The sequence below is a fragment of the Cervus elaphus genome, chromosome 3 (assembly GCF_910594005.1).
Source record: "Cervus elaphus chromosome 3, mCerEla1.1, whole genome shotgun sequence".
NCBI classification, from domain to species: domain Eukaryota; kingdom Metazoa; phylum Chordata; class Mammalia; order Artiodactyla; family Cervidae; genus Cervus; species Cervus elaphus.
The window spans coordinates 7,555,308-7,577,941 of NC_057817.1; the positions used below are offsets into that span (position 1 = coordinate 7,555,308).

Below are 22,634 nucleotides of genomic sequence, written 5' to 3' on the forward strand. Positions count from 1 at the left end.
ATCTTGGTTGTAGATTTTTCCCTTTCAGTACTTGAAATATATCCTGCCCTTCCCTTGACCTGCAGAGTTTCTGCAAAGATCAGCTGTAAATCATATGAAAATGAAATCGTATTTCCTTCATGTGTTACTTTTCCCTTGCTGCTTTTAGATTTCTTTCTTTGTGTTTAATCTTTGTTAGATTGATTAGTATGTGTCTTGGCATGTTTCTCTTTGGGTTTATTCTGTTTTGGGGGGACTCTGCTTCTTGGATTTGATCAACTATTTTCTTTTCCATGCTAGGGAAGTTTTTAACTATAATCTCTTCAGTTTTCTCAGATCCTTTCTTTTTCCTTCTTCTTCTGGGACCCCTATAATGTGAATGTTGGTGTGTTTAATATTATCACAGAGGTTTTGGAGACTGTCCTCAATCCTTTTCATCCTTTTTTCTTTATTCTGCTCTTCAGTCATTATTTCCAGTATTCTGCCTTCCAGCTCATTTATCTGTTCTTCTGCCTGTTACTCTGCTATTGATTCCTTTTAGAATGTTTTTAATGGCATTAACTGTGTTGTTTCTTTCTGCTTATTCTCTATTTCCTCTAGGTCTTTGTTAAATGTGTTAATTGATTCTTGGATTTTCTCCATTCTGTTTTCAAGGTTTTGGACGATCTTGACTATTACTCTGAATTCTTTTTCAGGTAGTTTGCCTATTTCCTCTTCCTTTGTTTGGTATTGTAAGTCTGTAACTTGTTGCTTCTTTTTAACTTGTTGCTTCCCTTGTGCAGTATTTCTCTTTTCATTTTTTTCTAACTTACTGTGTTTGAGGTCTCCTTTTCACAGGCTTTAGGGTTGTCTTCCTTCTTCCTTTTGGTTTCTGCCCATGGTGGGTTAGGGTGGTCCAGTTGTTTGTGTAGGCTGTGGGTTAGGAGGCCTGGTCTCTGCATTCTGGTCGGAGGAGGTCAGCTTTTCTCCCTCTGATGAGCAGGGCTGTGTGAGGTGGTATGTTTTGGGGGTCTGTGGGAAGCCTGTCTGCTGATGATGGAGTTTGTGTTTTTGTCTTGTTTGTGGTTTGGGGCAGATGTCCTGTGCTGGGTGCTGCTGGACCTGGGATACAGGTGGAGACCTTTGTGGGAGTTCTCACAAATTAGCACTCTTGGGGCTAGGAGCTCTCTGGCAGTCTAGGGTCTTGGACTCAGAGGTCCCATTCCAGAGGCTCAAGCCTGATCCTGGTTTGGGAACCAAGATTGCACAAGTTGTTTGTTATGGCATGAAAGGGGATTAAAACAAAAGACAAAACAAGAAACAAAGGGAAAACCCCAGGCAAAGGTAAACACAAAATCAGACAAATAAAAGCAAAGACAAGGAACATACACACACATACAATTAAAACAGCCCGAGGAAAAGGAAGTAGAAGAGAGTAACCTGCTGAGCAAAGAAAATAAAAAATGATATTGACCAGTTACGAACAACTAAAACACACCAGAAAACAAGACCAAAGCAGAGTGCCAGCTGGGGGATAAACAAAGAAAACAAAGCAAACTAACAAACATGGTGAAATAAAGAAAGGAGGAAAAGAAAACACCCACAGAGCCAGAAACGGCCGATGAGTAGGTTCAGTTCAGTCCAGTCACTCAGTCCTGGCTGACTTTGCGACCCCATGAACTGCAGTACCCCTGGCTTCCCTGTCCATCACCAACTCCCAGAGTTTACTCAAACTCGTGTCCATTGAGTTGGTGATGCCATCCAGGCATCTCATCCTCTGTCATCCCCTTCTCCTCCCGCCTTCAGTCATTCCCAGCTTCAGGGTCTTTTCACATGAGTTAGTTCTTCCTATCAGGTGGCCAAAATATTTAAGATTCAGCTCCAGCATCAGTCCTTCCAATGAATATTCAGGACTGATTTCCTGTAGGATGTACTGGTTGGATCTCCTTGCTCTCCAAGGGACCCACAAGAGTCTTCTCCAACACCACAGTTTAAAAGCATCAATTCTTTGGTGCTCAGCTTTCTTTATAGTCCAGCTCTCACATCCATACATGACTACTGGAAAAACCATAGCTTAGACTAGACAGACCTTAGTTGGCAAAGTAATATCTCTCATTTTTAACATGCTGTCTCGGTTGGCCATAACTTTTCTTCCAAGGAGTAAGCGTCCTTTAATTTCATGGGTGCAGTCACCATCTGCAGTGATTTTGGAGCCCAAGAAAATAAAGTCTGTCACTTTCCCTGTTTCCCCATCTATTTGCCATGAAGTGATGGGACCAGATGCCATAATCTTACTTTTCTGAATGTTGAGTTTTAAGCCAACTTTTTCACTCTCATCTTTCACTTTCATCAAGAGGCTCTTTAGTTCTTCTTTGCTTTCTGCCATAAGGGTGGAGTCATCTCTATTCTGAGGTTATTGATATTTCTCCCAGCAATCTTGATTCCAGCTTGTGCTTCTTCCATCCCAGTGTTTCTCATGATGTACTCTGCATATAAGTTAAATAAGCATGGTGACAATATACAGCCTTGATGTACTCCTTTCCGGATTTGGAACCAGTCTGTTGTTCCATGTCCAGTTCTAACTGTTGCTTCTTGACCTGCATACAGATTTCTCAGGAGGCAGGTCAGGTAATCTGGTATTCCCGTCTCTTGAAGAATTTTCCACAGTTTATTGTGACCCACACAGTCAGAGGCTTTGGCATAGTCAATAAAGCAGGAGTAGAGGTTTTTCCTCTTGCTTTTTCGATGATCCAGTGGATGTTGGCAATTTGATCTCTGGTTCCTCTGCCTTTTCTAAATCCAGCTTGAACATCTGGAAGTTCACAGTTCACATACTGTTGAAGCCTGACTTGGAGAATTTTGAGCATTACTTTGCTAGCGTGTGAGATGAGTGCAATTGTGCAGTAGTTTGAGCATTCTTTGGCATTGCCTTTCTTTGGGATTGGAATGAAAACTGACCTTTTCCAGTCCTGTGGCCACTGCTGAGTTTTCCAAATTTATTGGCATATTGAGTTCAGCACTTTCACAGCATCGTCTTTTAGGATTTGAAATAGCTCAACTGGAATTCCATCATCTCCGCTAGCTTTGCTCATAGTGATGCTTCCTAAGGCCCACTTGACTTCGGACTCCAGGATGTCTGGCTCTGGTGAGTCCTCACACCATTGTAGTCATCTGGGTCGTGAAGATCTTTTTTGCTTAGTTCTTCTGTGTATTCTTGCCACCTTTTCTTAGTATCTTCTGCTCTGTCAGCTCCATACCATTTCTGTCCTTTATTGAGTCCATCCTTGCATGAAATGTTCCCTTGGTATCTCTAATTTTCTTGAAGAGATCTCTAGTCTTTCCCATTCTATTGTTTTCCTCTATTTCTTTACATTGATCGCTGAGGAAGGCTTTATCTCTCCTGGCTATTCTTTGGAACTCTGCATTCCAATGGGAATATCTTTCCTTTTCTCCTTTGCTTTTCCCTTCTCTTCTTTTCAGAGCTATTTGTAAGGCCTCCTCAGGCAACCACTTTGCCTTTTTGCATTTCTTTTTCTTGGGGATGGTCTTGATCCCTACCTCCTGCACAGTGTCAGAAACCTCCATCCGTAGTTCTTCAGGCACTCTATCAGATCTAATCCTTTGAATCTATTTGTCACTTCCACTGTATAATCATAAGGGATTTAATTTAGGTCATACCTGAATGGTCTAGTGGTTTTCCCTACCTTCTTCAATTAAGTCTCAATTTGGCAATAAGTTCATGATCCGAGCCACAGTAGAGGTAGAAGTTTATAAAGGAAATAAAAGTATGATTAAAATAAAAAAGTTCTCAAAAGCTTAAATAGATTTAATAATAAATCAACAATCATAGCAACAGAGAAAAAAAAAATCCAGAACTACCAAACGCATCAAAATATAAGAAGAATAGTGTTTTTTCTGATCTCAGCTGTCAGCGTCCTTTCCCTTGCTGTGAGTCACAGTCCACATCCACCTCCTTAGGTTGCTTTCCAACACTAGGCTATCGCTGTACCTGCCGTGGGACAGCTCAGACTCTCATTGGCCCTACTTCTGCGTGTTGTTGCCTCCACTGCCCCCAGCTGCCAGAGCTGGGTGGTTTTCTTCTGTGGGGACTCTCATTATCCGTTTATGTATTCCATGGACACAGAGTCGGCCTTGTTGATCCTGTGGATTTAATCCGCAGCTTGTATAGCTGGTGAAATGTTTTTGTTAGTCTTCCTTAGCTGCACTGCCTCTGGAGTTCAGTTGTGCCTCCAGCCCCGCTCTGCCTGTGGGCCATCCACAGACGTTTGCTCCTGAGACTGCCCTCTGGGACTTGGGTCTGCTCCGTGAGGACCGGGCGTGGAGGCGGGGCAGCTGCTTGGATTGCAGCGCCAGGCATGAGGGGAGCTGGCGGCCTTGAGCACAGGAGACAGGGCACTGTTGGGGGTTTTCTAGCCTCGGGCAGCTCTGCTGCGCAGGGACCGGGCGAGGAGGCGGGGCGGCTGCGTGGGCAGTGGGAACCCTGGCAGCCCCAGGAGGCAGGGACACTGGTGTCCTCAGGCACGGGGGCTGTGGTACTTGCTGGTAGTGGTGTCAGTAGCTCAGTCGTGTCTGACTCTGCGACCTCGTGGACTATAGCCCGCCAGGCTCTTCTGTCCATGGGATTCTCCAGGCGAGAATACTGGAGTGGGTACCCATTCCCTTCTCCCGGGGATCATCCCAGCCAAGAGACTGAACCCAGGCCTCCTGCACTGCAGGCAGATTCTTTACCATCTGAATCACCAGGAAGGCCCCATTAGTCTTTTTTGTGGCTTCTGACAGCTGTTGTTCAAAGAGTTTCACTGGCTCTTCCTTCTCTGTTGCTTGGCACAGCTGGTGCTCGAAAGACCCCCCCTAGCTGGGGTCCTTCTGTGTTGCTCAGCACAGCATGTGCTCAGAGTGCCCCCCTGGCTGGGATCCTTTTGTTTGCTCCACAGATCAGGCATTCAAAGATCCACCCTCTCTGGGGTCTTTCCCTGTTGGTCAGCCGCCAGCACAGGCGTGTGGGGAAAGAGAGGCTACAATGATGGCCCCACAGCCTGCGCATGACTCAGCAGTACTGCCTTGCTTCCACGACTGCCCTGCTTTCCTCCAAAGGTATTCCACTCTGTGATCTCCCTTATGCCCCCTCCAGCCGTCTCAGTGCAGTCGGCAGCAGACCTCATCCTAGGATTGCTCTCCATTCCCCATACTCCAGTCTCAGCTGCCACCCATTCCAGGAGACTTGCATCCTTGTCTGGGGCATGTGGGGCTGCTGAAGGATTGTCTGTGTGGTTATTACTCCATTCACTGTTACAAATCAGCTGCTGCACTGTCCCATCAGCCTCAAATGCCTCCCCTCTGTCTGAAACAGTTGGTCTTACGTGGGGATCTGACCCCAACCCTTGGATGGAGGTCCAGTCCTGCTCACTCTCCTTTTTTCCCCTTCCTTCCTTCATCTTACTGAACTTTGTGTGGATCTATATATTTCTTTACAATGGTCAGGGACTCCTGTCGACTGTCAACTGGTATTCTGTGAGATCTTGTGCATCAGAAGATGTATTCCTGGTGCACCTGTGGAGAGAGATGTACTCCCATGTCCACCTACTCCTCCACCATCTTCTCTCTCATCCCCCCCTTTTTTCCCCTAGTGTTTTTATTTTTAATTTAGAGACTAACACAGAAAGCATGACTTTGTCAGCAACAATGTGATTACCAAGAATTTAGATGCTTCCTTTTGGAAATAATTTCAAATGCAAATATCATTTTGTTCAAATGTTGGCAGCAGATAAAGGACTTGTATCTGGAACACACACAGAATTTTCACAACTCATGGATAAGAGACAACCCCATTTAAAAATGGGCCAATGATTTTGAAGGTGTTTCTCAAAAGACAATTTACAAAAGGTCAGTAAACTCATGAAAAGTTGCTCAGCATCATTAGTTACCAAGGAAATGTAAAACTAAAACCATGGTGGGTACCACTTCACACCCACTAGGATGAGTATAATAAAAAAGATGGACAACAAGCCTCAGCAGGAATGTAGAAAAACTGGAATCTCAAACATGGCTGATGAGAATGTAAAGAGGGCAGTCAGTTTGGAAAATACAACTTTAGAGCAATTGTTTTACTTTATATGTATGCAGGAGAACTGAAAAGCTATGTCCACACAAAGTTTTTATGCAAATATTCATAACAGTGTTCTCCATAATAGCCAAAAAGTGGAAGCACCGCAAATGTTCATCAGTGAATGGTGGATAAACAAAACGTGTTGTCTGCCCACATGATGGAATATTATTCATCTGTGACTGAAGCACGGACACACACTACCACATGGATAAACCTCGAGAGCACGCTCAGTGAAATAAGCCCAACGCAGAGGTTGTTAGTGTGTGCTTCTGTTCATAAAAATCCAGAATAAGCAAACAAAAGCTACTGAAGGGGGACTGGTGACTGCCAGGGGCTGGGGGTGGCGAGGAAGGTAGAGAGAGATGCTCAGGATGATGGGAATTTTCTGGAACTGACTAGAGCTGGTGGGTAAGTACTGAACTTCAGTGATCAGATTATGGAAATAAAAGGTGGACCGCTCCTCCCGTGAGTCACTGTCGTCTTCCTTCGTCAGGACAGCAGAGGACATCAGGCTCCCCACTGAGCGAGTCAGGAGTCAGTGGGCTGAGCGATGGGGTCACATCTCAGACGCCCTGCAGGAGCAGGTCCTAGCAGTTAGGGCCGCTGGTGACACAGCGGGTGAAGCGACGTCGTAGGTGCCGTCTCCCTGTGATGCCGTGTGAGAACAATAGGTTCTTCTTCAAACTCGCAGGGCACCAGACTGGCACCAAATTGTAGAATCTCTTATTTTAACTCAGAGTGAAGGACAGGGAAGCCTGGTGCGCTGGAGTCATGGCATGGTCAAGACTCAGATACAGCTTAGTGACTGGACAAAGAACAACAGTCTCAACTCGAGAATCCGTCTAAAGCAGTTACAAAAGCGACCTTCTAGAAGTGAGTCACATTTCCCATGAAGTGGCTCAAACAAGCCAGATGACTGGTTTGGATGAAAGGTGATAGGCGGGAACAGACTCTTTAGAACCTTCCTCTTCTCTGTCTGTGAAGCTCACCCGAGTTGGGTGTGACAGTGATGAGGAAGAACAAGGAGAGACCACTCCTCACCAGACTCCTGAGCGTATCAGTAATCAGCTATACGGGAAATACAAGGAAATAAAAGTTGGCTATTCTGAATTGCTCAAATCAGTACTTGGGCATGCAGTTCCACAGTGTGTGCTTGGAGACGATCCTGTTGTCCCGGTACTTCCGCAGGATGTAGGCCTCCGCGCCTGGCAGGGAGGCTCCCGATGGCCCCCGTGAACGGTCCAGCTGTCTACCCAACCCTCCTCCCCATTACAGCATCCATGCAGCAGTGTCCGCACCAGGCTGCAGTCCGTGGCTCCTCGGCTGCGCCCACCTGATCAGTGCCCCCAGGCCTGGCTAGGCGTGCCCAGTGTGGCCGCGGGCCCCACCTGGGGACGGTCTGGGAGCGCCGGGCGGTGCCTGCGGGGGTGACCGCCTGGCAGCCAGGGCATGCGCACCAGTGTTGGAGTTGTGGATCCCGCCGCTGCTCTGCTTGCCGCGCGGTCTCCTGTCTGCTCCACTCCCTCCTCTTCTCATTGCTTTTATGGTATGTAGGAAGCAAGGTTGCTTTTTGTTCCAGAGGGAGACATTACCTCATCCTCAAGGTTGCTTGATGCACACACAGCTCTGAGAAACGTCTTATGTGAAGAGTGGTTAGGACCTTGCAGTGTTCTCATGTGCTCAGCAAGACATAGGGGAGCCCCAGAGACCAATGGAGAAGTGTCTTAAGTTCCATCAGGACGTGTTAAAGAAACTTACTGCAAGCAAAGTAGTTGGGTCACTTTCATGATGATAAAGATTAAAGTAAGTATAGACCTTCACCTAACTCGGATTTCTCATATTTCTCATGTTTTCAAGTGGAAGTCTTTGAACTGTTCCTGATATTTTATCCAGATAGAATGAACTAGAAAGGTTTAGTGCAGGTTTTTGGCTTTAGCAGTCTCCTGTTATCTCAGGATTCTTCATTAACAACAGATAATAATGCTTATAGTCTCTGATTTCAGTTTGATTTCAAGTCAAGGTGTAACTAATGAGCATGGGGATTTGTTAAAAAAAACATGGAGCTTATAAATTCTGAGAACACTCTGTGTGTGTGGCTTACTCTTCTTCTCTTAAAAACATGTAAGTTTTTATTCTTTATCCTTCACTTTGTGAAAGTTCACATCATTGTACATTGATATGGTCCTTTTATAGCTGTTGTACTTCAGGGAGATTTTTTAGTTTATCTTTTAATCCTTCTTTTGAATTTCTAATTTTATCTATTGCACTTTCAATTTGAAGCATTCTTTGTTGATCTCTACCTCTCTCCCCACTTTGAAAAAATGTTTTATTCTTATGTCATATTTGGAGGATATAATATTTTGGAGGATATTAATTATTTGTTGCTCAGTCACTCAGTCGTGTCCAGCTCTCTGTGACCCCAACTCTCTGTGGGCTGCAGCACGCCAGGCTTCCCTGTCCTTCACCAGCTCCCGGAGTTTGCTCAAACTCATGTCCATCGAGTCAGTGATGCCATTCAACCATCTCATCCTCTGTCGGCCCCTTCTCCTCCTGCCTTCAGTCTTTCTCAGTGTTAGTCTCTCTTTTAAGGTTTTCTTCTCTGTATGTTATTGATTTGGAGCTTCTGTTTATTTTGGTCTCCTTCCATATTTGAAGTTTTTTTCAATTATCTGATCGTGTTTGACCATTCATACTTAGGAGATGTAACAAAGCTGATTAGAAGTTGTGGAACGTATAGAGTTCACAACAGGAACCTCCCAAATGTCCCTTCAGCTTGTAAACTCTCATGGCTACATTTTCAGTGGCTCCTGTGTTTCTGTGGTGTAATTCCCTGAGTACTTCTCTGGTAAAGACGCACTGAATCACCTTTTGGCAAGTACTGAGTGGCTGAGTGTTAAAATCAGCAGGAGCGTGAGAAGTGTCAGGGCACTAGAGTCAGTCTGATTTTAATAGACTTTCGGGTATCATACCTGAAATACCGTCATATTATTAAAAATTTGAACAGTCACATTTTAAGAACACATTGCACAGAGAAAACGAGTGTAGTCTGGTTGGCAGCTTGATTGAGTCCACGTCACTAAAATGCCTGTGTGCGTGTGTGTTAGTCACTCAGTCATGTCCCAAGCTTCGCAGCTCCATGGACTGTAGCTCGCCAGGCTTCTCTGTCCATGGGATTCTCTAGACAAGACTTCTGGAGTGGGTTGCCATTTCCTCCTCCAGGAGATCTTCCTGACCCAGGGATCAAATCTGGATCTTCTGCATTGCAGACAGATTCTTTACTGTCTGAGCCACCAGGAAAGCCCAAAATGCCTGTGGTGGTGCTAAATAAATAATTATTTTCAGTGAGAATATAAGTTGGAAAACAACAATTTTTAGCAACTTATATTGACTTTGAACCACTGTTTCTGTTTACAGTCCAGATTCTTACCTTTTCCTTTTGTTGTAACTCTTACCTTTAATCCCTTAACCTTTCTAGGATTTTAAAACATATTCTGGCTTGCTTCTCATTGTTGTTTCTGAAGACATTTGGGTTTTAGCTCTTTGCTTTTCCTCTTTCAGAGATGTGTTGCTATCTCTTGTTCACTGATACTCTCTTCTCAAACCTAGGGATCATTAGTACCTGCAAGTATATTTTTTGATAATAACCTTCTTATAGTATTGCAAGGAGGCTTAGGTTTAAAAGTAAGAATTATAAGATTTCAGAATTTTGGAGTTTTGAACTAAAATATTCAAGCTGCAAAGAATAACAGATTATAAAAAGCTGGTGTCTTTCTTCTAAAACTTTACAATGAAAAAGAAGTTATTCTTTAGAATGCAGGAAAAAAGTTCCCCTATCCTTGTGAAAACAAAGTTGTACTTTAGAACTTTGAAAATGACTCTTTGCCATAGTCCTAGCATGAATTTGAAATGTGAGTAAAAGTACCTCTCAGGGATACAGCTATATTAACTATAGAGAAGGCAATAAACTTGCTTTTAAAAAATTTCTTTCTAGTTGGAATTTTTAAGAAAATATTTCCTGTCAAAGCAGTTCTTTGGCAGTGCTGTACTTCTCTTTGGGCTCAACTAAACCATTTTTCTTACTACATTGATGTCTGCTGAGTATCTCAAGAAGCAGTTTAGGAGTATTTGAATGTTTGTGTTCAGACTGTCTGAACTGAAAATTATTTTGGACTGAAAATATGTTAGTCTGGAAATACTTTAAGTTACTTCAAACTGTTCTATATGATAGAGTGGAATTGGGCCCATCATTGCATAATGCCTTAAAAGCACCAGCTTAGGCATACATAGAAGAAAATTTCTGAATCAAGCTCATAAGTATGAATGTATTAAATGTGTAGAACTGAGCATTAAGAGAGAATGCACTAGTGGTCTAGAGCAGTAATTGCTTAGGACAGTTTAAAGAACCTCAGTAAAATACATATGTCAAATATTTGCCATCAAATGCCTTGAAATCATTTGTATTCAAGATTCATTGCATTAATCAGTTTGAAAGCAAGCATTATATAAACAGCTAGGTCCTGTTCATTTCAGAGGATGTCAAGATGTTATGACATTTAATTTAGTAAGCAATGAGGTTGCTCTTTCTTTTTAAAGCAACATAACTTTAAAAGCATCACAAATAAGGAATCATAAAGAACCTCTGTATTACACTTTACAGCTTAGAAAACTCCTTCACATACATTGTTTGATTTAATCTACAGTAATCTTGTGAGGAAGGTAAAACAGCTTCTACCCATGTGGAGTAGGTCTGGCCTACTCTACAACTGTTCCTCTTCCCAAAATTCTACCTGATCCTACTATAGGAACCAAATCTTGTGGCTCTTGGACTGCTTTCTTCTTTATATGATGGTTGTTTGGCTTTGCTATTCTTTTCTGTAATTAAAAACATTGTTTTCCTTTTACTTGTGGAACAAACAGGACAGATATGTTTCATATAAAATTCTAATGTATTTTAAAAACTCACAAAAGACTGTTTATTGCCAGAGGCATAAACTAGCATGAGATCTAAAATAAAGAACATTTATTTCTTTGTTTTTCATATAATTTCTTAAAGTTGAACTTGGAAATTGTCTTAATTATTTAAAATTTTGTTTTATAGATACTATATTTCGAAAGGTGCTATTGTGGATCAACTTGGAGGAGACCTAAATTCAACTCCATTGCACTGGGCCACAAGGTTTAAATTTACTTCTGGATTGTTTTCCTCTTTTAGCAGTCTATAATCGACTTTTTAAAAGAATGATGTGCTGAAATGCATGGGAGAACTTGTTATGCTGATAGTTAATGTCAGTGATGAACTCATTTATTGCTGTCCAGGGTTACTTGCATTGAAAGCAAAGTTTGTTGTCTAAAGTGTCCTTTAGGAGTTAACCATGCTGATATCAATCCAGTTAATTATAAGTTGGGGTTCAACTTTGGAATACTTTTGCAGTCTATATATGTTTACACTGAAAGAAGCGTCTAGTTCATGGGACAATTAAGGTCATACTGGAATAGGATTAATAGAATATAGTAACTATTTAATACATGTTTCAAGAAGTTATGAGTATAAATTTTCAAAGACTTTTATACCAGTTAAGACTTAAGAACATAAAATCCTAAATGTGTCTTGACATATATCTATAAAGTAAGGTTTTTCTAATCTTTTCTACCATTACCCTATTTGTTTTTAAAAGATCTTTCCAGAGTTTCTTGTTTGAAATAACTTTATATATTTAAGTGTTTATTCTTTTATGTTTTAGACAAGGCCATCTATCTATGGTTGTGCAACTAATGAAATACGGTGCAGACCCTTCATTAATTGATGGAGAAGGATGTAGCTGTATTCATTTGGCTGCTCAGTTTGGACATACCTCAATTGTTGCTTATCTCATAGCAAAAGGACAGGTAAAAAAAATCACAGTGGGGTAGATTTTAATCAAACTTTCTTCATGGTTTGAATACCTAATATCATTGGTGTTAACAAGTGTAACAGTCTAGTGATATTAAAATAGTACTTTCTGATGAGTGAAGAGAGTAAATAAATGAGCTGTTTATTGTAGTTAACCTAAAAGTACAAAAACCAGTTATGACCCAGATAATGACCCATTAAGTTGGGTTTTTATTTCCAGTAGTGATAGACATGAATTTCAGAAAGTAAGGAGAAAATTTAGGTTGTCTGTTTTTCCCCCTTAATTACACCCTTTGAATATATTATCTGAATTCATTTAAACTGTTTTGAACATAATACTGGTTATTTTCTATATTAAGTCCCTCTCAAGGGGGATACATTCTTCACTCATTTTCTGTTTCCGATGTCTAAAATACTGCTTCTTACATGTCAGAAGAATTCTCATGATATAAGTGGTTCTTCCTAATTACTCCTGAATATGTAGTGACTATAATCACATTAAATATTATCAGTTTATGTGTACCATGATTTTCTAATAGCAAATGTATTTTGTTAAAAGTTATATCACTTAATTTTTCTTTCATGAGTTTTTTCTAGTTGTACTTACACATTAGTTTTATAGTTAAGGATCTCATCATAAAAGTAAGATAAATGGTTTTAATTCAGTGTTGTTAAGATATATTTGTTATTTTAATGTGAAACATTAGATTTAGGACTTGAATGCCATTTTGTGACTCCTTGGAGGTGTTTGCTGTTGGCAGTGCCAGTCAGTGATGACTGTGTGCTGTACGCTATTGCTAAGAAAAGGAGGTGGAAGCTGGTTAAGTTCATTGTTGAAAGGGGGAGCTTTATCATCTATCGTTGTGTTAAAGACTGCCCCCTAAATCTGATGGTTTTAGAACAGTACCCACCGTTATATTTCACAGTTCTCTGGGTTGACTGGGCTTGGCTAGGTGGTTCTTCCTGTGATGATGGCAGGGGAGACATATATAGGCGCTCCGCTGGGCTGGAGAATGTCTCACTTGCATACCTTGTATCTTGATAGGAATGGCCAAAAGGCTGGGCTCACTTGGGATACCTATCTCTTTTTCTCCATGCAGTCCCAGAATTTCTCCTTCTCCACACCACCCCTCCATGCGCTCTCTCTAGCAGGGAAGCATGGTGGCTCAGAGCTCCCCAAAGAGCAAAAGCAGAAGCTGTCGGACTTTTTTAAAGGTTTTGAACCAGCATGGCAACATTTCTGCTCCATTCTGTCAATTAAACCAAGTAACAGGGCCAACCTATGTTCATTGTAGGAACACAAAGGTTTGCACACCCGGAGAGGTGGTTTATTGGAGGCTGTCTTTGGAGACCAGCTACCAGGAGGGACCATCTTTGTTCTCCTACAGTTCCTTCTAGACTGGGGATAAAAGCAGTAGATGGCGCTGTTGCACATGACATTGTCTTTACTGGCCTTCTATATTACAGATATAAGTTTACAATACTTGTTCACCTTTTCTCTTCCAGTTTTTCACTGGGTAGGAATAGTGGAATAAAGTTCTGGCTCTCTTTGCTAACCTATTGGTTTTTGAGTTTGGATGTTTCAGTCAGTTTAACTCTCGCATAGTGTAGAGGCTGTAAAAGTCTAGGGTAGACTTTTTTGTCATAGTACTTTTCGTGCAGTAAATACATGATGATGTTAATGAATGTCTGACAGATAATTAGTTTTCTTTTTCATGAGTAATTGTTTTTTCCTGCTTACAAAAGTAACAGTACTTACTGTATTCAAACATAACAGAAAAGTATGGCTTAGAGAATGAAATCTCACCTCTTTGTTTACCTCCTCACCCCCACTGAGATCTCTTCCTCTAATGTTTACTATGTATTTTTCCAGAATTTGTCAGTGTACATGCTAAAATATCATAGAAAGAAAACCCCTCTAACGTGCATTCCATTGTACTTTAAATGGGTTCCAAAGTCCTTCTCTGGCCTACTGAACTACGTGTGGTCTAGCCCTGGAAACCTGTCATCTCATCTTCTGTCGTCTCTGCCTCACTCACTGCTTTTACCACACCTGTCTTGCAGTTCGCTCAGCAGCTTTGATAAGTTTTTTCATAGGGCCTTTGTGCCTGCTCTTCTTCTGCTTGGTAATTCTTTTCTCAGTCACACAGTTCTCTCTCCTTTTCTCTCACTTTAATCAGATGTTTGCTCAATTTTGATTAGTTCTGATTAGTTCCCAATTATAAGCAGTAATAAAATTAGTGTATTTCTAGTTCCTATTTATTCTCCATCTTATTTTGTCATTAGTCAGTAATACTGTTTTTCTTAGTGTTAACTTTTTTCTGATAAATATAACTTACATTTCTGTTACTTGATTTTTCAGCTCTAAATAATATTCTTTGACTCATAGCTATTGCAGGGTAGACACTCATTATACTTTCTTTTCAGCCTTTTCCCACCCCACCCCCCTTTTTTATTAATTGTGCCAAATTTACATTCTTAGAACAAATAACATTTCCACTCAGTTTGTCATTCTATTCATCACAGTTGTTTCATGTCAGTTATACTGTTAAATATATTCAGTGCTCACTACCAATTCTTTTGAATGATTTTCAGGGGAAAATGCTAAGTAATGGAGCCCTGTTGATCATGGAATTCCCATAACCTTTTGATCTGGGCTTGTTAATTCTTCCTAATAGAGAATACTCATACGTCCAGGCTGAACTTGGAAAAGAAGTACCAAGTTTTAAATCCTGACCCAAAGAGAGAAAAGGTTGATTTTCATTTTTCTTTTAGTACTCTAGAGGTGTGGCATAGTTTTACATTTTTTATTTATTAATATTTTTAATACTGTCACTTTTAAAAAATAATAATGCAGAGACTTATGACTAAGAAGGAAGAAGAAACTTAAACATAAGAATTTACATGTTTGTTTTAATTGGACATCAAATTTAGTTGAGCTTTCTTGAAACCAGGGCAGTGAAGGAAGTAAAATAAGTGACAGTACTCAGCTCTCATGTGAGAAGCCAGGAAGTCTGTCATTTCTTCAGAGCAGCTTTTTTAAAAGATTTTTATTGGAAAGAAGAAAAAGTATAATGTAAATATTGAGTGAGGTTACATGAGATATTCCCAACAACACATAGAATAAATTTAGAAATGGATTTGTAGTGGTAAGGCACGATACCTAACTATAGTTTTCATGAGACAGACTGAAATTAGTGATGTCCAAGGATATATGTTACCTCTTGTCAAGATAGTGGTTCTCGGCTTTTTTTCTCTTTACCTCAATGTATTTGGACATTTGAGACATACTCGCATCAGTAAGAGTGACTTACAGAGAACTGTACATAGAGTTATGAAGTGTTTTACAGTGCACTCACTATAACTGTGCTCTCTCCGCTGGGTGGTAGATTAGATAACATAAGTTGGATAACATCTGTGGGTTTGATGTAGTCCAGGAATGGGAGATGGGGATGGGATGAAGAGGAAACAATTTTTATTGAATGTCTGTTATGTTCCAGGCTATAGAATTAGGTTGCCTTACACACATCATTCCATTTAATCATCACTGGGATCTTACGAAGCCATTATTGTATTCACATTTGTAGATGGGAAAGCTGAGGTTCAGGGAATTAAAGTAATTTTGCCAATTTTACAGTTAAGTGATGGAGCTAGGAATTCAAAATCATGTCTGTCTTGTTCTAACGCCCATGCCTTTCCCAAGTCTAGAAGAGTAGATAGGTAAACTTGTCTTTTCATTTAACAGATGGCTTTTTATTATTCTCCATGCCCAGAAAAGTAGATACAAAGATGACTTTAAAACAATTTTGATCTTTAAAGAAGTGTTGTTCTAGTTAATGAGACAGATACCTCAGGTACATAGCAGAATCAATCCAAATTGATTGCTGGAGTGGGTCAAGAGAAAGAATTGTAGGGAACTGAAACTAACAGAATCCCTGATATATTAGCATGTCTTGAAAGAAGATTTAGATAACTTGAGAAGAGTTTGGGTTGAATAGGTAGTAGTTTTAGTTCTAATTTTCTAAAAAGAAAAAAAAAAAGAGCTAAGCATAAGGGAGAAAAAATACAGTACCAAGGAAAGCAAAAAGCTGGGTAGGAGAGGAAAAGTAATCATGGTTTCTACATAACTTTATTGGGAATAGTATTCATACATATTTACAATAATGTAAGTATCAAATATTTATAGAACCTGAATTATTATCTGTTCAGAGGAAGGAATAGGAAAGGTGCATGTCTGTGACGGGGCAGTGAGAAGACAGAGAGAATGTGCCGTTTTTCGTATTGAGGTTAATATGTGAGACATGGATATTGAGGATAATGCCTGAAACTGAAAAATCAATAAGTACCAATTCAGGTTTTTCATTTTAAGTATGTGGGAGTAAAAAGCACAATAATGAGTTTTAAAAAAATGAAAATGGTAGGGAGTAAGACAGAGGATTGCTTTATTATTTTGCTTTTTCACCACAGACTTTGTAGAGTTAGTTAATTCTAAAAATATTTATGTGTAGTGACATAGTGATGCAAAGCATTTTAAAACAAAGAACAAATTCAATAAATTTTAATAGATTCAGAACATTTGACTCTTTTAAAATTTATTGAATTTATTCTTTGTTTTAAAATGGCTAGAAATAAACAGGGTTTTATTATTCCCTCATATCATGAATTAGTATAAATAAGTTTTTCAGAAACATATATCATTTATTTAATCTATTCGTTGTGGGTGAAAGATCAAGAGAAGGTCAGGATCTTTAAATGAAGACATTAAAAGGCTGAGTGAAGCATCTTAAAAGAGAAAACTATAAATAGAAGGTAATTAAATATTAAACATATATTTATAAATAAGTATATTTATGTAGATACTTATATCCATATTAATTTAAATATTTAACAAATAGTTTTATTTTAAAATTAAGAAAGAAAAAGTTTCATAAATCAACCTTGATTGAGTGGTGTTATCATTCTGGTTTCTTTTGTGATGTGTAAATTATGTTTTTCTGAGTAAATTTGGTAGGGACTTAGAAATTTTTACTGTCTGGCTTTTTACTCTATCAGGATGTAGATATGATGGATCAGAATGGGATGACGCCTTTAATGTGGGCAGCTTATAGGACACACAGGTATGTAACCATTACAGAACACTTACTCAGGTCATTTCAGCATGATGAAATGTAACAGGTGGTGAGGAAAAGCAATCAATGTTACACTTATTAACATTTAAAATTCTTACAATGAATACATAGTATTTAACACAGATTATCTTTTTGGATATTTTGAGTCTTTATGTTTACTTTTATGTTTGTAAATGTAGCATCCTTAAGGTAGTCTTAAGCACCTTCTTACTAAAAGTATAACTCATTTTTTATATGACTTGTGTGTTGGCAAGTTTAACATTAATAAGTTGCCTTAAATCATTTTTGGAACAGTCTAGATTTAAATTTAAAATTTTAATTGTTTAAGTATTTAAATATTAATGACATTAATTCCATGATGTAGAATATAAACATCAGGACCAATTGTGCGCTCTCTTGGAACTAGTTTACATTCTTTGATGTAGAACATACTTAATACTTCACATTAAAAATGTTGTCTCATTACTCATTCTAAAGCTGTCAAAAATAGGTTAGAATAGAAGTGTTCCACGATGGAATATAACCACAATCAGTTTAGTATCTGTAATGATTTCTATAATTGAAATTAGGGTTGTTGTTGTTGTTGTGTTTTTTTTCCTTTTCAGTGTGGATCCAACTAGATTGCTTTTAACATTCAATGTTTCAGTTAACCTTGGTGACAAGTATCACAAAAACACTGCTCTGCACTGGGCAGTACTAGCAGGGAATACCACAGTCATTAGTCTTCTTCTGGAAGCTGGAGCTAATGTCGATGCCCAGAATATCAAGGTAAAAATAGCCTTTATTGATTGTGCTTTGTGAAATGTGATTACCAAGGTTGGAATTCTTTAATAAAACTTAGGTTTTTTAATAGACTGTCAGAGGTGGAAGTAACTAACTTACTCTCAACCCTTTGTTTCCATGCAAGAATTTGTTTTGAAAAACTAATTTATTTATTTTTGTCTTTTAGTATTGAAGTATTTTTCAGATTTTGGTGACCTTTTCATTAGTAAATTCTTACTGTCTTTTATCTATTTATAACTGAATAGATAGTTTTATGGTTTCTTTAAGATTATTGCACTAAGATCCCACATGCGGCACCATGCAACCTAAATAAATAAATAAATAATATCATTACAGAGAATCACAGATTTTTATCCCAAGTATGCATAATAACTTTCAGTAATTTTTTGACTTGGTCATTAATTGTCTTATTTTTATAAAGGTCAAGACCTTTAAATTTGATAATCACCTTTATGATATTTATAGGAGAATTTCTCTCTATGCTGGAGTAATCCAAGAAAAATGTACCCAAGAAGTATACACAATGTTAACATTTACACTCTGAGCACTTAGAAATTTATAGACATTTTTATGAATACCTGCAAGAAAATTCTATTGGTAATCTTAAATTTTGGTTAACCATTCTCAGTTTTAAAGCTTGTCTTTTAGCAACAGACTTCTTCTGTGAAATGACTTGAAAATTTTAAACATCTTATAATAATGTGCCTTCTTAAATAACTTTGTACTCATTAACAAATGTTGTTTAATTTTTACTGTAAGCCATAGTATTTTCTCAGTCATGCCTCTTAAATTTCTAAGGAGTATATGCTATTTAAATATGAAAGGAATTTGAGTTGCATAATAATCTAAAATGGCAATCAAAAAGTTGGTTATCTCCTGCTGGATCAGGGCATCTTTTTATGTAGCAGTGAATAGTTCTTTCTCTGTTTGATTACTCTGAGAAGATTAAACTACTAAAATAGCTTAGACTAATTTATTTATAATTACAACCAATTTTTAGAAGTGAGTCTCTAACTAAAAGTACTTAGTTAAAAGTTACTATCAAATATCTTATTGGAAACACTAAGAAGTTGAGAAGAACATGTATTTTCTTTTACCTTTTTTCAAGTTCAAGTCTTTTTGTCTACCCAAAGTGATCAGAATGGTCTAGTTACCTGCTGGTAAATTTATGGAAAGAGTACAGTCAGCTTACCCTCGTGTCTGACATGTGATGAACACTCTTTAGTTTTGTTGACCGAATGAAGATTCTTGTCTTGAGCTTCACCCCAGGCTGGTCTTCATGACTGTGCTGGCATACCTCTCTGCCACTTCCGAAATCATAGAAATTTTTGCTTTTCCAAACATTTTAAAGTAGGAAGTTCTGAAAAGTTCGTAATATCGTAATTAGTAAATTAGGCTGATCCCAAGGCCTGAAGAAAAAGAAAGGAGGAGTTTGACTAAACCTAATCAGTATCCCTGTGAGAAAAAATTTAACTAGATGACCTTATATTTTATGATCTGAATTGCTTTAGAGTGTTATTTTTCTTCTCTTAGCTACTGAATAGCCATTCCTAAAGTGAGTCATGCCTCAGGAATACATTTCCAGTATTTAGTGTTATATTTTAATAGAACCAGTTTCAGTGTGGCAAATAGTGTATGCCCATAGACTTTGCCAAGAATCGTATAGATATGTTGAAATTACAGTAGTACCAAAGAATTATGACAAAGTGACGGCACAGTTTTATAATTTGAAACTAGTAGTTAGTATTTTCATAGCATTTAAAATTATCTTTTCTTAGCATATAAAAGTTTAGATAACTTCTCTTTAGTCATGAACTTCTATGTATTTGAGATGTGGTTTGTAAGTTTAATGTCTTTTCATCTTGTACTCCAAATTAACCATTGTATAAACTTTTGATAAGCTTTTGGCTTCCCAGGCAGCTCAATGATTAAGAATCTGACTGCCAATGCAGGAGACTGGTGGGCTACCATCCATGGGGTCACAAAGAGTCAGACATGACTGAGTGACTAATGCTTTCACTTTCATACAACTCCCAGGTGTACAACATGATGATTTGACATTTGCACACCTTGCAAAATGACTAGCATGTTCAGTAAACATCTATCACCATCACAGTTACAAATTTCTTTTTTCCTGTGATGCAAACCCCTCAAGATTTGGGCTTCCCAGATGGACATAGTAGTAAAGAACCTGCCTGTCAGTGCAGTGGACCTAAGAGACATGGGTTTGATCCCTGGGTCAGGAAGATCCCTTGGAGGGGGGCATGGCAACCCACTCCAGTATTCTTGCCTAGAGAATCCCATGGACAGAGGAGCCTGGTGGGCTACAGTCCAAAGGGTTGCAAAGAGTTGGACACAACTAAAGTGACTTAGCGCGCACATGATGCAAACCCTCAAGATATTTACTCTTAGTGACTTCTGAATATGCACTACAGTATTGTTAACTGTGGGCTTGCTGGTGGCTCAGTTGTAAAGAACCTGCCTGCCAATGCCGGAGATGCAACTTCCATCCCTGGGTTGGGAAGATCCCTCTGGAGGAGGAAATGGTAACCCCGCCAGTATTCTTGCCTGGAAAATCCCACGGACAGAGGAGCCTGGCAAGCTGCAGTCCATGCAGCTACAAACGAGTTGGACCTGATTTAGCAGCTAAATAACAACAATTGTTAACTATAGTTGTCATGTATTATATCCTCGTGATTTCTTTTTTTTTAGAACTGGCAGTTTATACCTTTGACTCCCTTCGCTAATCTCCCCAACTTCCCACACTGTCTGCCTCTGGCACTCAGCAGTCTGTATCTGTGAGCTTGCGTTTTGTTGATGTTTTGTTTTTAGATTCCACATGTAAGTGGTAGCATAAGGTATTTGTCTTTCTTCTGACTTATTTGAAGTGACACTGTTTTTAAAGGAAAGAAAGTCTAAGGAGTTGCTTCAGTTGCTCAGGGAGCATTTATACTTTCAGAGTAAAAACAATCTTTTTAACCGCACTGGTGAAAAAGTAGATTTTTGTTTAAAACTGTAATTTTAATGTGATTACAAGAGTGAAATAAGTATCAAGTACCTTTTCTACTGGAATCTGGCATTCCTGATATGCTGAAGCCTGGTCACCTTCTAGTGGAGCGTGTTCATTCATCCAGCAAATGTTTGTTTAATGCTGGGCAGTCAATGCTTTAGATAGACAAAGTCCCTGTTCTCTCAGAAAATTGCACCGTATTGAGGAAATAGACAATAAATAAATAGCAAACACATACACACAGGCAAATGCGGTCGTGATGAGGGCTAAGGGGGCTGTATCAGGTGAGAGTGATTTGTGCGTGCCTCTGAGACAGGGACCAGTTAGATACATGAGAGAACACTTTTCATGTGGAGGAACCCGCAAGTGTGAGGCCAAGGCCAGGAGCAAGCTTGTCGTGTTAGCGGTGTGGGCACGACAGTGCTGACCGAGCAAGAGCCCCCGAGAGACAGGTGCCAGGCCGTGAGAAAGTGCTCTGACTGTGTTCAGTCAGACTGGGGAGATGTCTGTAGAACTGTTATGTAATCTTTGTGTTTAAAATATATTTTAAACATTACTTTATTTGGAGAATATATTGAAGAATTGAGAAAATGAAAGGGGATGTATTAAGATCAGTTTGGTTCTTATAATAAATCAGGCAAGTGACAATGTTACTTTTGCCTAAGATTGAAGTGATGGAGAAAAATGAATGGTTTTGGAAATGTTAATTTAGAGTAGAAAAGAAAAGGTAGAATGAAAATAAAGATGAAAGAAAAAACATTACTGATTTAGTTTTGTTTTGAATAACTGAGTGTCTTGTGATATATGTTGAAGTTGTGAAAACGGAAGGAAATAAGCTTTTTGGGGGCAATAGGACTTGGTTCTGTTTTAGTCATATATAATTTGAGGTGGTGCCTTTTAGCTATGTGGAATGTCACATAGCTATGTGAAAAATTTGTTAATTAAAAAAAACCCAACCTAGATTGTTTGTCCTGGAATTTGACAGATTAAGTTGATTTATAGCTGTGTATTTTTCCTTTTTTCATTTTAAGTCTTAAGAAGGTCTGGTTGGTAAACATGAATTTTACCAAGATGGAGCCTGTAAATCTGGATATGGCTTTAATAGCTAATAGAAGTTACATTCTTCAAAGAATATGAAAAAGTATATGTTATAGTATTTAACTATTGATTAACTCTATTCCTTGTGAAAGCTATTTCCTAAATAAAATTAAGCATAAGTTTCTTAGGAATCTGTCTTTATAGCCTTGTAAATTAGTTATTTGAGTGTTTCAGTTCTTATAATATATAAGTAAATGATTCTTTTATCAAAATAATAACTTATTTTGGAGACATTATTAAATGATAGGTAACTTTAAAATGACTAATTTTATCCTTAGAAGGATTAGGAATGACCATATATCCTCAATTAGAGGGTCTTAATCTGGGGCCCACCAGTGGATTTTGGTTAAGGGGTAGGTCCATGAGCTCTAAAATTGTTCATGAAAAAGTATCAGCATTTTTCTGGCGAGGAAGTCACCAAACTTTCATCAGACATGCCTTAAAAGAGTTTAAAAACCATGTCCCTAATTAATGGTTACAGAGAATAAATTTAAATCTTCTGAGGTAGTAACAATAGTGGGAGAGAGTGATTTGGGAAACAGACTTTAAGAAAAATGACCTATGCAGTAATCCCTTTTCATGGTAGCATCTCATTTGTGGATTTAAAAAATATATTTCACCTCCTTACACATGTTTTTG

General features: G+C 38.8%; 1 protein-coding gene across 1 annotated transcript in view; it reads left to right on the plus strand.

Annotated features, from left to right (window-relative positions):
* Window positions 1-22,634, plus strand: part of ZDHHC17 (zinc finger DHHC-type palmitoyltransferase 17) — a 97,494-nt gene that overhangs the window by 38,712 nt on the left and 36,148 nt on the right. Inside the window, exons 4-7 of the mRNA XM_043879995.1 lie at window positions 11,184-11,261; window positions 11,827-11,971; window positions 17,028-17,092; window positions 17,710-17,872. Coding sequence (XP_043735930.1) covers window positions 11,184-11,261; window positions 11,827-11,971; window positions 17,028-17,092; window positions 17,710-17,872 — 451 coding nt within the window. The remainder of the gene's footprint in view (window positions 1-11,183; window positions 11,262-11,826; window positions 11,972-17,027; window positions 17,093-17,709; window positions 17,873-22,634) is intronic.